The sequence below is a fragment of the Podarcis raffonei genome, chromosome 15 (genome assembly GCF_027172205.1).
Source record: "Podarcis raffonei isolate rPodRaf1 chromosome 15, rPodRaf1.pri, whole genome shotgun sequence".
Classification (NCBI taxonomy): domain Eukaryota; kingdom Metazoa; phylum Chordata; class Lepidosauria; order Squamata; family Lacertidae; genus Podarcis; species Podarcis raffonei.
In genome coordinates, this window is record NC_070616.1 from 4,460,803 (window position 1) to 4,477,027 (window position 16,225).

The 16,225-nt window shown below is 46.3% G+C and overlaps 1 protein-coding gene across 2 annotated transcripts in view; it reads left to right on the forward strand.

Moving 5' to 3' along the window:
* Positions 1–16,225, forward strand: part of CLTC (clathrin heavy chain) — a 76,209-nt gene that overhangs the window by 40,416 nt on the left and 19,568 nt on the right. For both annotated transcript variants that reach the window (XM_053367949.1, XM_053367950.1), the window contains exons 7-17: positions 3,015–3,212; positions 4,474–4,674; positions 5,551–5,703; positions 7,485–7,607; positions 8,438–8,575; positions 9,404–9,568; positions 9,738–9,918; positions 11,359–11,522; positions 14,053–14,178; positions 15,201–15,343; positions 15,511–15,745. In XM_053367949.1, coding sequence (XP_053223924.1) covers positions 3,015–3,212; positions 4,474–4,674; positions 5,551–5,703; positions 7,485–7,607; positions 8,438–8,575; positions 9,404–9,568; positions 9,738–9,918; positions 11,359–11,522; positions 14,053–14,178; positions 15,201–15,343; positions 15,511–15,745 — 1,827 coding nt within the window. The remainder of the gene's footprint in view (positions 1–3,014; positions 3,213–4,473; positions 4,675–5,550; positions 5,704–7,484; positions 7,608–8,437; positions 8,576–9,403; positions 9,569–9,737; positions 9,919–11,358; positions 11,523–14,052; positions 14,179–15,200; positions 15,344–15,510; positions 15,746–16,225) is intronic.

A 16,225-nucleotide genomic window follows, 5' to 3' on the forward strand; every position in this document is an offset into this window, starting at 1 on the left:
TCCAGCCCTTCTGTGGGGAGGAGAGTAAGTAGATGGTGAGGAACTGTGGCTCCCACCAACTTCTCCTTTTCTCCCAGTTGGGCTGGGCCCTTTCTGGGAATTTTTCGAATCCAGCTGCCCTGTGAGGAAGAGGAACTGGACAACTTGCTCTGGTGCTGATGGTTTTGGCTTGGCTCCTGTGAGCCTCCCTGCCAGCAGGGACAGGTTCCAGCAAGGCCCTACCTTGTAAGGTCAACAGATTCTGGTTGCATTGCTGCCACTTTAGGAAGGTTGGGTTGCCCGGCTATCACTAAGGGGCCACCGCTTCCTGTTTTTCTAACTGAACAGCCTTTTTTCATCCAAATGGGTTGTTGTAAGAACTTCGTAACATTGAGATTTTAGTTCCTGGTTTAGTTCTAGTTTGCTCCCTAACCCCACTTCCTCCCCATCCCCCTTTCCTTTTGTGTTGCTTCTTTGTAAGCCATAGGGCAGGGACTGTCTTTATTAAAAAAATAAAGCTTTAAGCTGCTCTGGGAGTTTTTTGGCTGAAAAGTGAGGTATAAATGTTTCGGGCAAATGATGAAATCTAGTCTGGGGATGTGCCTGGCACACTGTCCCTTGGAAGCAAGTTCTGAAAGATCAGTGTTTTTTCAGTGATGGCACTTTTCTATCTTAACTTCAGTGAGTTAGCCTGCATCCCCATACCTTTTCTTTTAAAAAAAAGAATTTTGCAGGGAGATGCCAGACCTAGGCTCTGGGGGCTATGCATTCCTGAGTCTTTCATCTTGTTTTTCTCTGTGAGGGTTTGGGGGTGGAGGGGGAACGACCCTTAGGAAGCTTGTTGGAATTCAAATCTTAAAATACAAGGTTTCCCAAGTTGGTTGAAATTAAAGGTTGATTCACCCCAGCGCTCAGTCTCCCACAGCAAAGGGGATATACCTGCAGGAACATCATGAAATCTTCCTGTATCGTCTCTTCAGTGGGATACTAAATGCAATCTCCATATTTGGCTGTTGTGGCTAAGTAGCTATTGATGGAGTAATTTGGAAACAATCAGTATTTTTTAAATGGCAATCCCCATACCAGCTTGCATAACATTAGCAAACTGTGCTGCCTGCGCGCTGGCTCTGGGGGCAGCCAGGAGTGCTGAGTTACAGCCCTGACCAGCTGTCACGTTGTGAATGCTCTAGTCTGCAGAGTGCGTTTTTTGCATGCTTACTGAGGTTTGGAATGCTATGCAAATCTGATCTGACCCGGATGTCAGGCCTCCATCTGGGATCCCAATGCCCCTTGGTAAACCATGTAAATAAATGCATGTATATATAAATATGGCGTCCAGATTTGTGGCATGATGTCCTTCTGAGCTGACTGGGAGTATATGATTCATTGCTGTTGGCAGAAGAGTCTTTGCTCTTCTCTTCTTCCCTTTGGGCCTCGAAAGCCTAAAAGGCCAGTGACTCATTCCCTTCACACAGGGGAAGAAGGAGCCCTTCCCCAACTCAGAGCAGCTCTATATATACGCACAGAAGAAGCAGTGCAATTCTGAACTGCACCATTTCAGAGAGCAAGTGAAGAAGGCATTGGTTTGAATGCTTCCTGTATGAAGTGAAATACCTATCAGGGAGAGCGATTCTTCTCCCCACCCTTCCCTTTCTGCTAGCTTTCTGGGCTTGCCGATCAGAAGGTCGGCGGTTCAAATCCGCGTGACGGGGTGAGCTCCCATTGCTCTGTCCCAGCTTCTGTCAACCTAGCAGTTTGAAAGCATAGCAGTGCAAGTAAATAAATAGGTACCCCTGTGACAGGAAGGTAAATAGTGTTTCCATGTGCTCTGGCTTCCTTCACGGTGTTGAGTTGGTTTAGTCATGTTGGCCACGTGACCTGGAAAGCTGTCTGCGGACAAACATCAGCTCCCTTGGCTTGAAGCAAGATGAGCTCCGTACCGCAAAGTCACCTTTGACTGGACTTAACTGTACAGGGGTCCTTTACCTTTACCTTTTACAATGTTAAAGGGTCTAGAAATCAAGTAGTTGAGGGAGCTGGGAATGTTCAACCTAGAGAAGAGGGAACTCAGAGGGGATAAGAGAGCCATCTTCAAATACCTTAAATGCTGTCATATGGAAGATTGAACAAGGGTGTTATCTCCTGCTCCGGAGGGTAGGACCTGAAGCAATGACTTCAAGTTCCAAGAAAGGAGATGGTGGAATAACTTCCAGGCGGCAGTTCGATAGTGGAACAGACTTCCTGGAAGATAGTGGAATCTTCTTTATTGGAGGTTTTTAAACATGTGTTGGATGGCCACCTGTCAGGGATTCTTTAGCTGCAATTCCTGCTTTGCTTGTCAATATCCTACTTAAAATTGGTGCCCAGAACTGGACACAGTACCCCAGGTATGCTCTGACCAAGGCAGAATGGAGTGGTTCTATTACTTTCCTTGATCCAGACACTACTGTTGAATAGAATAGCCTAGAAATAGCATAAGCTTTTTATGCTGCTGCATCACACTGTTGACTCGTGCTAAGCTTGTGGTCTGTTAAGACCCTCATATACCTTTCACATATAGCTGTCAATCCTGGTGTCCCATATCTTATATTTGGTGAGCTGGTTATTCTTGCCTATGTGTAGGACCTTAACATTTGTCCATATTGAAATTAATTTTGTTAGTTTGGGCCCAGTTCTCCAAAAGGTGGTCTTGAATCCTGATTCTGTCTTCTGAAGTATTAGCTACCCTTTCCAGTTTGGTGCCATCTGCAAATTTAATGAGCATCCCCTCAATTCCTTTATCAAAGTCATTTTTAAAGATGTTTAACAACAATGGGTCCAGGGCAGAACCCTGTGGCAACCCCACTTGCCACATTTCCCCCCAGGAGAAGGAACCATTAGTGAGCACTCTTTGGGTTTGATCAGTCAACCAGCTACAAACTCACCTAGCAATAACATCAAACAGCCCATATTTTACCAGCTTCTGTGCGAAATTGTCATGGGGGACTTTGTCGAAAGCCTTACTGAAATCTCTCTTTCTTATATTTCCAACGCAGGTTCTGTCTGTGTGCGTGGAAGAAGAGAACATCATCCCATACATCACCAATGTGCTGCAGAACCCTGACCTGGCTCTCCGAATGGCCGTTCGTAACAACCTTGCTGGTGCCGAAGAGCTCTTTGCCCGGAAATTCAATGCGCTTTTTGCCCAGGGGAGCTACTCAGAAGCAGCGAAGGTGGCGGCAAACGCCCCAAAGGTATAGAGAAACGGCTTTTAAGCCACCCAGGCTTTGGTGCCCCTTGAGCACAGAAACACACACACAGGGTGTGATGCTGCGGTCACTGCTGGCTGCATGCTTGCTTCACATTGGCTTGACTCCCAACCCCTGGAGGTGCTCTATTAGATATCGGCGAGTTATTCCGGGCTGCCGCTTGGGGATTTAGGATGACAGACTACACCCTTTCTATTATACACCAGCAGGTAGGAGTCGCACTCCTCTAGCAATTGGGGCTAAATCTGTGCAGCTGAATGAAGTTGCAGAGGAACATGGGTAGCCCATCCTAAGCAGAATCACAATAGTCCAGGTGTCTTCGGTTTACAACTCCCATCGTGCATTTCTGTTGGCAGATGCAGGGGCTGATGGGAGTTGAGGTACAGCAAAATCCAAAGAAAAACTGCATACAACCCTGGGCTACTGAGTCCACCTGCATGAATGCCACCTCTTCCTTTGCTCTTGAAAGCCCACCTTTTCTGTGAATCCTTTGGCAAAACTCTCCCATTCACTTGCTGTACTGTAAACCTGAAGCAACCACACAAAGCATTCCTGTCCCCACTGTCTCCACGCCCTTCCCCATCCTCTTGTTTCCCAGGTGGATGTTCTTCGGGGCAGACATCTGCCCTATTGTTCTTTTAAAAGTGCTGTGAAAATAGTAACTTTTTTAAAAAACAAAAACCTTATGTACTCTGCCTATTCTTCAGAAGAAATTAAAGGTGGAGAACAATCAAAAGCAGTAAGCAATATTTTTTGTAAAAAACAAAAACCCAACCACAATTCATCTGAACCATAAGTGGAAAGTAACTATAAACAGACGCATGTTTTTTTCCTTTTTGTTCTAACTGGAGAAAGTTATAAGCGTGGGGTCTGCTCAATCTGTAAAGAGCTAGCTATATAACTAACTACGTTTGTGTTCATAATCTAAATGCCCAGTTGGGGGAACTGGGACTGTGAGGTAGTATGAATCTATGTGGCAATAACTCACCATTTTTGGGATTTTATGAACAGCACGTTTCCTGGCAACGATTCCCATTTACCATTGCAAAAACCCAAAATGAAAAGTCAGCTGGAATAGCAAGTTCCACTAACTGGATTGTGCCTGGTTCACTACTGTGTCTGCTGATAGGCTGGGAAATGAGGGCACATGTGCATAACTTTAATCTTAGGGTTGGGTAAAATAGTGAAAAACAACGCCCCCTAAAGGACAGGTGATGCATTTTATTTACCCCTCTCTCTTCCAAAGGGGATCTTGCGTACCCCAGACACCATCCGCCGCTTCCAGAGTGTCCCAGCACAGGCAGGTCAGACCTCTCCCCTGCTCCAGTATTTTGGTATCCTGCTAGACCAAGGCCAGCTGAACAAGTATGAGTCGCTCGAACTCTGCCGGCCGGTGCTCCAGCAAGGACGCAAGCAGCTCCTGGAGAAATGGCTGAAGGAAGACAAGGTAAATCACGTCTTTTTGAAGGGCTTTGGGGGGCGGTGTGACTTAGGAGGTTACCAGTCACCAAATCCATCATTTCTGCAGACTGAATTCAGTGGCTCTGTTGTGCATTGAGCCCAAATAGCAGCTGTCTGTGAATGAGGGCGTTGAGGTTGCTCTTAAAGGGCTGGTGAGCTACAGATTTGTGCTGTGGCAAATACCAAAGTTAAAAGTGCCACATTGCATATAAAGCAGCCTTGTCTTCAGATTGCTGGTTACAGAAAACTGTGCTCCTTTGCCAGGACCTTCCCAGATAAACTCAGGGCACTGGATTCTCTGCCCTTCATTTTCCCAATGCCTTCTGGATCTGTGCCCTATAGAACTGTTTGACCTCTATCGGCTCTTTTGTCTCCAGTTATAATCTGTGCATTTTGGTTTTGCCTCCTTTAGAAGGAGGTGTGGAGCCTGCTTCACTCGTTATTTTAAATACTTATAAACTGCTTATTTAAAAAAAAATTAATCCTGTTAATATCTAGTTGTTTTGATTTATTACCTGCCCTTCACCCTAAGTTCCCCAGGCAGGCCACAACAATTTAAAATGTGACATCCTTTTCTCACAATTGTAATTTGTTGTAACCCGTTTGGAGTCAGGAACTCCAGTTGGTCCCACTCTGCCCTTTACCCACCCCTGTTTCATATGACTCACAGGACCCAAGGTGGCTGGCAGGCAGTGGTGTGTGTGTGTGGGTGGGTGGGTGGGTGGTCATAGGTGCGCAAGAGACCCTCTGAGTTTCTTCTCCGGCCATTCCATCTTGCACATTTCGCAGCTCTGCCCTTGTCATTTTGCTTCTCTTTTCTAATCTGTTTAAATGTTTGTTTTTGTTTCTGCGGGGGAAACAGCTGGAATGCTCCGAAGAACTGGGGGACCTGGTGAAATCTGTGGACCCGACATTGGCTCTGAGTGTCTACCTAAGGGCTAACGTTCCCAGCAAAGTGATCCAGTGTTTTGCCGAAACAGGACAAGTTCAGAAGATTGTGCTGTATGCAAAGAAGGTGATTTGCTGTTGGGCCGGAACAAGGGGGCACTGGAGTTCATGTTGGGGCGCTCGCTTTGCTAACCCTGCTTGGGCTCTGCTGACTGGCAGCAGTGACCCGAAGGGATGAGGTTCCCTTTGGCCATTCCCAGCACCCTCAGAGCTTAGGTGGATTTCTACCTTGGATAGGACTCCTTCAGTGTCGCCCCAGTGATAGGGTGACCGATCTAGCAGAGAAATTATTTATCCTTGCCCCAGACAGTTTAGTCTTGTGAGCCTTTTATTTCAACACCTCTTTATTTTATGGCACGGTTCTGCTGGTTAATTTTGTGTTTCAACTACCGTGAACTGTTTTGAAGCGTCTGTGTCCACTTTTTTTATAGCTAAAAACTGAATAACTTTTATTGCCTTGGAAAGAGAGAAGGGGTGGGTTCTGATACAGTGGGGGTGCCCAAGCATTTTTCCAACAGGGCCAGATTTGATGAAGTGAACATTCATGAGAGCCCACCAAAGTTGTTGTTGAGCTTTTTACCCCAGGACATATACTTCTGACTTTGGACATGCCTGTGATACAGCATGCACAAGAGATCAGAAGCTAGCTATGGAAGTCAGAAGCACAGGATGAACCGGCAGCACCAGCAGAGCTTGCCTGTTTGGGTGGCTGTAGTGATTTAATAGAGGAAGCTACCTTATACCAAATCAGATTACTGGTCCAGCTCACTCAGTATTGTCTATGCTGACTTGGCAGTGGCTCTCCAGGGTTTCAGGCAGAGTACCAGGAGAGGCCACTGGGGTTTGAGCCAGGGACCTATTGCATGCAGAGCACTCCTGAGCTACGGACTTTCCTCGCGGAACTTGGCTGAAGCCCTTTCCAGGAGGTGCGCCAGAGGAGACGAGCCCTTCTGATGTAGAAGCTTAGGCTTGAGTGGCTTGCTTTCTAGTTTATGTATCAAATATATTAGGTCGTTTCCTTTCTTTTGGAAAAAAGCGCAAAGCACATCTTGCAAAATAGGCAAAAGCAAAGAGCAAACAGTAATGAACAAAGCAGCATTCGGAATCAATAAACAAGACCTTTAAAGCCTAAAATGGGATTGGTGAGATTCCTATAAAAGACCAACTGTGCCGGAAATAGTCCTTGGCAAATCAGAAAATAGCAGTAGGAGGCTGGTCTAGAGAGTCTTCCCTGCACCTGTGAGGCTCAGTTTTGGGGTAGCATTTCAGGGGAATGTAATAGAACTTGAGCTTTCCATGAAAGTTATAGACTATATGAGACTGGCAGAGATGACCGGCAGAATCCGAGACCAGGGAAAAGAGACAGCGGAAGAAGATTGGAAGAAATTTAAAGACTACCTTAAGAAACATTGTAAAATTGTGGAATGCTAAGACGTTGTGGATTTGGAAAATATGAGGTTGTATGCTGTAACCATTATGCAATATGAAAAGAAAGGTTAAAATTATTTATTAGAAATTAGGGAGGGATTTGTTGATCAAAATTAATTAGGGATTGGAATGCAGTAAGGGGAGGTATGAGGAGGTCGGGAAAATAAGTTTTATGAAAAAAAGGGTTTGAAATTATACATGTGGTGTTTTTTGTGTTTTGTGTGTGTTTATGTTTTTGTTTTTTTGTTGTGATTTGTGTCTTTATAATGTGTGAAAAGCTAATAAATATCTTTAAAAAAAAAAAGAACTTGAGCTTTCCAGCAATAGATCTGTAGATCTTAAGAACTGGTTGGAAGTTGCCAGGATAGCCGGCTCTTTAAAAAGTTCACAAAATACCTCTCTGTACATGTGTGCGTGTAGGTTGGCTACACTCCTGACTGGATCTTTCTTCTGAGGAATGTGATGCGCATTAGCCCAGACCAAGGACAGCAGTTTGCCCAAATGCTGGTTCAGGATGAGGAACCTCTTGCAGATATCACCCAAGTAAGTAAAACTTGAACACGAAGAAAAAAGGAAATGCCTTTTTTTTGGCTTCTGGAGACCTGAAAATACTGATTGCCCCTCCGGAAAAGTGTTTGTGTCAATTTTTAGATGAAAGGTATTGGAGTAAGAAATTCAAGGAATAACTTGGTTTGTCATTTTAAGAAGTGATTCTATGGCCAATGCTTGTTTTCCACAAGCATAATTCTAGTTAAATCAAGGTTGTTGCGAAGATACCAAAGGCTGCATCTACAAATGAACACTGGAAACTGGGTGGTTCTCCAGGACTGATTGCAGCAATAGTTTATATACTTGGTGGAATAGTGTATATTAGCTCTTGTGGGAAAGTAGTCTTTAAACATGCGAAAGGTTAAAAAAATGGAGTAAGTTCCTTAGTCCCTCCGGAACATTTTTTTGCCATGCATGGGGTCTTTGAGAGGCGGTATTTGTGGTTTCTAGGATCAGGTAAGAGACCCCCTACCACAACCTATGTGGCTTTCCCAATGCTGCTGGCCTTCAAACCCCATCATGCCCAGCCAGCATGGCTAATGGTCAGGGATGATGGGAATTGTAGTCCCAACAGCTGGAGAACCACTCGTTCCAGCCCACCCTTTGCAAGACCCTTGAGTGAGTAAGAGCAGATTTGTGCTATGTCAGTGTTAATGAGTGGAAACAGCTCCTTGAGAGCCTTGGGATATGGACAGCTTCTTCTGATTGAGATAACTCCTATAGTTAGCTAGGATTTTGCGGGGAACAAATTGTACTTTATTCCCTACCTCAGGGCAGTTTTAAGTAGTGTGAGCTCTGCAGCGAACCTTCTCTCCCCCCTCCAGATAGTGGATGTCTTCATGGAGTACAACCTGATTCAGCAGTGCACAGCCTTTTTATTGGATGCCCTGAAAAACAACCGCCCATCCGAGGGACCTTTGCAAACCCGCTTGCTTGAAATGAACCTCATGCATGCCCCTCAGGTAGGTGCTTTTTTGGGGGGGGTGGAAACTTTGCAACTTTGGGTGTTCTAGACTAAAACTCAGTAGCTCTGGGGCCGGCACCCTTGTTTCTGTGATTATATTCCCCATGCTGCGATTCTGAAATGCAGCAGGAACAACCCAAACGGGGATTGAACTTGCACTTTATCCAGTAGTTGGTGCGGTAGCTTCAAAGCAACCGCACCATCTAGATCAGGGGGGGGGAACCGTTGGGCCTCTGGGTGTTCCTGAACTACACCTCCCATCAGCCACAGCAAGCATGGTCAGTGCAAGGGATGAAGAGAGTTAAGGCTCCAGAAACCTTGTCTAAATACTCATCCCTTTCTTGATTTGTGGAATGAATATTTCTGCACCATGTATACCATTCTTGAGCCTCAACATGTGTTAACAGTAGAAACTCAACACAGTTCTTCAGTCCGGCGCTCTGATTTGTAAACAAAACATTAAGAAATACCAGAGGTGGCTGCATCAGTCTGGTAAGACACAAAACAAAGAGTCCTCTGAAAATGGGGGCTGTGGTTGTGGTGTTGTTCTAAAGCTGTGAATGGGCAGCCCTGGTGAGCCTTCTTAAGTAAGAAATTCAGAGCAGACGCCACATAGAAATGTCTGGAATATCCCTACTTCTCCAAGCAGGCTGCTTTTACGCCTGACGGCGGATGCTCTGAGCACATGGGAGGAAATATATTTGAGGCATGCTGTACCACGTCACTGGCTTTCCGTATAGCCTCTTAAAAGTTTACACCTGGTGGCAAAGCCGTAGGCATAGAATGAAGCCTCCCTTTTGACTGCCAAATCTCCCTTTCCTTCCAGGTTGCTGATGCCATCCTAGGAAACCAGATGTTCACCCACTACGACCGAGCCCACATTGCCCAGCTGTGCGAGAAAGCTGGCCTCCTCCAGAGGGCCCTGGAACACTTCACCGACTTGTATGACATCAAGCGGGCCGTCGTCCACACTCACCTTCTCAACCCCGAGGTACGGTGTCCCAAACCAGCTGTATTTTGAAACGAGTCTTTCCACCACTGATTCCTGATTCCTCCAGTTCAAGTCCTCTGCTTTGGGTGCTTGCTGTGTGCAAATGGGACTTAGAACATCACCATGGGTTAGATTTTCTTTTTTTTGACTACCTGCTTTTAACCTGCAGTGGTTGGTGAACTACTTTGGCTCCCTCTCGGTGGAAGACTCCCTCGAATGCCTCCGGGCGATGCTCTCGGCCAACATCCGCCAGAACTTGCAGATATGCGTCCAGGTTGCTTCAAAGTACCACGAGCAGCTTTCGACCCAGTCCCTCATTGAACTCTTCGAATCTTTCAAGAGTTTTGAAGGTAAGGCAACTGGGCCACCTCAGGCTCTTTGCCACAGGGATGAGGAACCTATTTCAACCTGGGGGGCTGTATCCCCTCCGGGGGGGGGCACTTGCTTAGTGGTGTCCAGAGCCAGAGGCAAAAGTGCATGGAGCAATGAATGTAAAGGTTTCCTTTTGTACAGCAAGGTGTGCCAATGTGGTGCTGTGATCGGGGTGTCTGATTAGGACCTGAGAGACCAGGCTTCGTGTCCCTGCTCAGCCATGAAACTCGCCAGGCGATGGGCCAGCCACTCCATCTCAGCCTAACTAACTTCCCTCACAAGGTTGTTAGGAGGATAAAATGGGGAGGGAGAGAATTGGGTGCACCACCTTGAGCTGCTTGGAGGAAAAGTTGGGATATGAATGTAATAAATAAAACAACACATAAACACACCTCTATCCTCCAACTGACTGAGTAATAATAATAAAAAAATTATTTATACCCTGCCCTCCCCAGCCAAGACTGGGCTCAGGGCGGCTAACACCAGGTATAAAAAAAATTGATTGAAATACAACTTAAAAACAAGATTAAAATACAACATTAAAATGAAGCCTCATTTCAGTAGGAACTCAAATCAAAAACTTTTTTGGGGATGAAAACATCAGGTCTTCACCAAGGCCAACTATCCAGACTGGTCCTACGTGGGCCAGAAAAAAAGCCAGGGAAGTCCCCAGATAGGAGTTCCATCACAGAAGGAGAAAGGAAAAAGGAAAGAGGGGGAGGGGATCAAGTTGATTCCAAGCCAAAGGCCAGGCAGAACAACTCTGTCTTACAGGCCCTGCAGAAAGAAATCAGATCCCGCAGGGCCCTGGTCTCATGAGACAGAGCGTTCCACCAGGCCGGAGCCAGTGTTGAAAAGGCCCTGGCTCTGGTTGAGGCTAATCTGACTTCCTTAGGGCCTGGGACCTCTAGGGTGTTACTTATGGACCTTAAGGTCCTCCGTGGGGCATACTGGGAGAGGCGGTCCCGTAGGTACGAGGGTCCTAGGCTGTGAAGGGCTTTAAAGGTCAAAACCAGCACCAGTAAGAGGCACTATCAGAGTTCAAGGGCAGGCTAAGTTCACTTGAGGAGGGTGCAAAGCAGAGCTGGTGAAGAATGTGAGGGGGTGTGGCTGGAGTGAGATGGGGCTTGGACCCCAAGGACAGATGGGGCGTGTGGGTCTGCAGAAATGAGCCTAGTGCACAAAGGTAAAACTTGGGATGGTTGCTCTGCCCACCCCTGGCATGTGGCCCAGATGAGAATGTGGTGCTCAGTCTGAAAGGTTCCTCCTCCGCAAGAACTTTCCTTGTACACAGAGACTAGTCTTCCCACAGTCCTGCAAGAACTTGTATTACACAAACTGGTTGTACAATTTCTCCACTTCATTCCCAAGGTATTGACATTTAATTTTAAAGTCTCTTCTTCACTCCCCCCACTTAGGTCTCTTCTATTTCCTGGGCTCCATCGTCAACTTCAGCCAGGACCCAGACGTGCACTTCAAATACATCCAGGCTGCTTGCAAGACAGGCCAGATTAAAGAGGTGGAAAGAATTTGCAGAGAAAGCAACTGCTATGACCCAGAGCGGGTGAAGAACTTCCTCAAGGTAAAAAAAGGATAGGAGAATCCTCCGCGCTCCCACCTCAGCTCCCCATAGCGAGGCCAGCTTATCATCGGCTTGTGGTTTTTAATTCTTATTTTGGTCGTGGAGGCCACTGGAAATAACAGCACAGCTCAGGCCATTGATAAATCCGTTGGAATATAAGAGGTCTTTGATTTCTAAAAGAACATGTGCATTTTGTTAAAAAACATTCCTGCATTGCAGGGGGTTGGATTGGGTAACCCTCGGGGGTTCCTTCCAGCCACAATTCTGTGATTCTACGAAATTGCCACCACCTGAAGGTACAGCGAAGTATTGATTTTGGCAATTTGGCAGAGCAAAGGGCTAAATCACAGGCGAAGGAGCTGTTCAACAGTGGAACAGTCTTGGGAGGTTGTGGACTCCTTCCTTGAAGGTTTTTAAGCAGAGCTTGGCTGGCCATCTGTCACGGATACTTGAGTTCATTGCAGGGGGTTGGACTAGATGAAACGTGGGGTCCCTTCCACCTCTGAAATTCTGTGGTTCCATGACCTGTGGCCCTCCAGTTGTTGCTGGTGCAGAACTCTCATCAGCCCCTGATCCAGGAGGATGGGAGTTGGGAGTCCAATCACACCTGGAGGGGCCAGAGGTCCCCCGCTCCTGGCCCTGAACCAAAGTTGCTCAACACTTGTGGCAGCTCTGGTTAGCCATATCCATCTGCTTCAATAGGTCTACTCTGAATAGGGCTAACATGGGGGACAGCTCTTAGGGAGGAATAGATCTTGTTAGTGGGGATGGTGCTGGAGCAAAGGAAGAGGCTTTGGGACCCTTGTAAAGTAATCTAGCAGTTGTCTTTGGAGTCAGCTTATAAGCAGCGGTTTTGAGTTGCGTGTTTGTGAGTCAACCATTTCCTGATCAGTCTGTTGTCTTTTGTGCTGATCCTTGTGTCTGTGGGATGTTCAGGACATGTACCAGGTAAACCTTCCAGTATAGAAGTCTCCCCGATCTGTTAACTCCTTCAGTGTCCACTTTTAGTGTAGAGGCTTGTATCCTGGGATTAGCAGCCTTGGAAAAACTGTGTGTGTGGTGGCTTAATTTTCCTTTTAGAACACAATCCTTTCTTGTGCGTGCGTGTGTGACCTTGACACCTTGCTTTCAAATGTCATTCACAGAGAAGAACGCTACGTATCATTTCATTACTAGGAGTCAGAGTTGGATTCAACGAAAACCTGCTCAGGGTTGACCAATTGAAATTAACGAACCAAGCTAGTCATTCCTTTTAACGTCAGTGGGTCTACTCCCGTGGTTTCCAATGTGGGGCAATTTAATTTTTAAGGGGGCAACAATTTGGAAGCTTGTTTATACCAAGTTAATTGCCTTTTAGGCTTCCTCCATGTGAATAGGAGTTCACTTTTTTAGTAATAAGAATTATATGTCACCGGGTGGGGGGTGGGTGGCAGTCAGGATTTTAGAGATGCTTAGGTGGGGCATGGCAAAAAAAAAGTTGGGAACCACTGGTCTACTCTGAGGAGGGGTAGCATTTCATACCCACACATAACAAATTGCAACAGCTGCGTAGGGTTTCTTGAGCTGGGGCTTCTGCTTCTGCTGTGTATTTGGGTTGCATCTTGTCCTTGGATTGCTTCCCTCATCCTCAGCTGGGGAAGAGTTCCTAAGGTCCCCACAATGGGTCTAGTTCAAGAGGATTGTTGCCCTTGTGAAACTTGGCAAGGAAGAGGATGGGGACAAAACTAGAATGAGGTGGCTGTTGTTGGCTCTGGCGCCACCTGCTGTTAGTCCTCCCACCAGTCCCAATGGGCACCGACCAGCTCTGTAAGCAGATCCCGTCTTAAGAGACTGGATTAGAAGACACTGCGTTCAGATCAAGGTGTTCTTGCAATACATGCTGATGGGCCCAAACAGGAGGATGGAGGCAAGCAAGAATCCACTCTCTCCAATTTGCAAGAGCTTCCTACATTTGGCTACCCGGCAATTGTTCACTTTCCTGAGGGGATCAGAGGATCAGGAAGGCATGACTAGGAAGTGCAAGGTGAAAGGGCTCAGGTACTCTAAACACGCCACCCTTTGGTATTAATGCAAGCCTTAATCTGTATTAGCAGCCGCAATCTCAGAGTTGATCCTGCACACTGTGTGTAACTTGTAGCAGTTGGCAAATGCTGAAGCCTAGTCTAGGCTTGTAATCCTTTTGGCGTCTTGTGCTTTTTGTAAAACTGCCTGCAAAGCGTGAAGCTGTGGCTGTAAACTTGATGACTGATTTTTTTAAAAACAAACAAACAAACCACAAAAATAATAAATCAGGAGCTTGGAGCAGGATAAGACCTTGGGACATGTATGGTTGTAAAGAAGAACCAGGTCTGTAAATAAGCTCATTAGATTAAATTTGGATAGAAACCTGTCTGTCCCTAGGGTGTATGACGCCTTCATTTCGCCAAACTTGCTTTTCACAGCACAGTTACAGCCCTCTTCAGGAAAGTAGTGGGGGAAGGAGTTCATTCAAACCTTGATTTCTCTCCCATCCACCCCCTTTTTTTTTCAGGAAGCAAAACTGACAGACCAGCTCCCACTGATCATCGTTTGCGACCGCTTTGACTTTGTGCACGATCTAGTGCTGTACTTGTACAGGAACAACCTCCAAAAATACATTGAGATCTATGTGCAGAAGGTAAGACACAGGTGGTTATAAGTCCTGAAAACCATCAGCCCTTCCTTGATTAGCCACCTTGGCTCACTGGCTGCATTTTGTCACAAACTGACGCAGTCAAGAAATGGTGGTGCTCACATAAACTTCAGCTCAGTCAATGAGATCATCTACCTCATCTGTCGCTCCCTGAGTTGATGAGGCTCATCTGATGAAAAACAAGAAGCGGAGCCTTTAGTGTCATCAGCCCAGTTCTACGTAATACTGCACCAATAGAAATTCAACAGGCGCATTCTCTGATTCTTTCAGCTTCTAAGCACCTGCTGAAAACTTTCCCATCCAACCACGCATATGCAGATAATTCAGAATATTATTTATTTCATTCATTGCATTGATACCCCACTTTTCCTCCAAAGAGCTCAAGGTGGCATGCGTAGTTCTCCCCTGCCCCATTTTATCCCCCCGGCAACCAGGCCATAGTCCAGCATGATAACCGTGCCAGTGCATGCATCTTTCCACAATAATTAACTGATGTCTTCATAAGGCTTTTATTGTATGTTTTTTAATGTATCATTGCCGTAGGCTGCTTTGATGCATATTTTTTAAACGAAATAACAGTATGTATTTCTTTAAATAAACAAACAGCGATTTGGCTTTAATCCTATTGGGCTGCTGTCTTGGGTTTCTAGTCTGTACAGAATCCAACCTTGAAAACTTGTAGTTAACTGGCTTCAAACCCCTCTTATATAGCGACCCGCATTATCAAAAGTGTGCCTGATGAAAGGCACTCAAAGGTTGGGGGTGGTCTCCCTGTTGGCTTCCTACACTGATAGAGCCAAATCACGCCAGAACAAGGGGGCACCTTCTGGCAGCGTCTGGGGGGATGGTTGCTTAACTGCCCTCCAGGGTTGCATCCTTCACTGTCCCGCTATGGGAGCTGAAGCTTGTTTTGGGCAGTAACGTGTGGGTGGCGTGTGAGGTTTGGACCCTGTTGCGTCTTACTGTGGTTTCGCTGCTTTAATGACCTCTTGGTGGTGCTGCTGCAGGTGAACCCGAGTCGCCTCCCTGTGGTCATCGGGGGCTTGCTTGACGTGGACTGCTCCGAAGACGTCATAAAGAGCCTGATCCTGGTTGTGAGAGGGCAGTTCTCCACGGATGAGCTTGTTGCTGAAGTAGAAAAAAGAAATAGGTAAACCTCACGCGGCTTGTGGGAATAGTGTTCTCTTTTGTGGGGGCATCAATGTTCCCTGGTATTGCTAACCAGGAATGTTGAACCTGTTTTTTGAGTTGTGGCTCTGTTCTGTTGTGTTGTTAGTTTATTACCAATTGACTCTTCCCCCCCCCTCCTTTTTAAAGGTTGAAACTCCTGCTGCCCTGGCTGGAAGCCCGAATTCATGAGGGCTGCGAGGAACCAGCCACCCACAACGCACTGGCTAAAATCTACATTGACAGTAACAACAACCCCGAGAGGTTCCTTCGCGAGAACCCCTACTATGACAGCCGGGTGGTGGGGAAGTATTGCGAGAAGAGAGACCCGCATCTGGCCTGCGTCGCTTACGAGCGTGGGCAGTGCGACCAGGAGCTAATTAATGTGAGTATCCAACACACCGAGTCTCTCTTAGCTAGAAAGATGCTCTTGTGGTGTCATTCAGAGTCAGGAAATGGTGCTGGATAGGATGTTAATGGAAAAGTAGGTTGCTTGGCTTAGTTCTGATCAACAGGACACGTATCAAAGCAGTTCTCAAAATTGTATGTACTCAGAAGCAGCAGAACTTAAATTGGCTGGTTGGAAAAATGGAAGGCTCAATTTGAAGAGACTGTTAAAACAGCAGGTTGTAAGTCTCAGTGTATTCCTCAACTAGTGTTGCTGTCTGTATTTGAAAATCAAAACGCCAGTTTTCCTTAAAAGGACTGAGTTGTATTCTCTATGGCGGCGGCTCATCAGCTGGTAAGGAAACACTGGAAAACTCTTCTAGGATTAACATTATGGAGGTGGTGGGCAAACATTTGGCAGATTGCTTTAGCTGAAAAGTTAAAAAGAGGTGACTTCAACACAGTTTGGCTTGGTTTT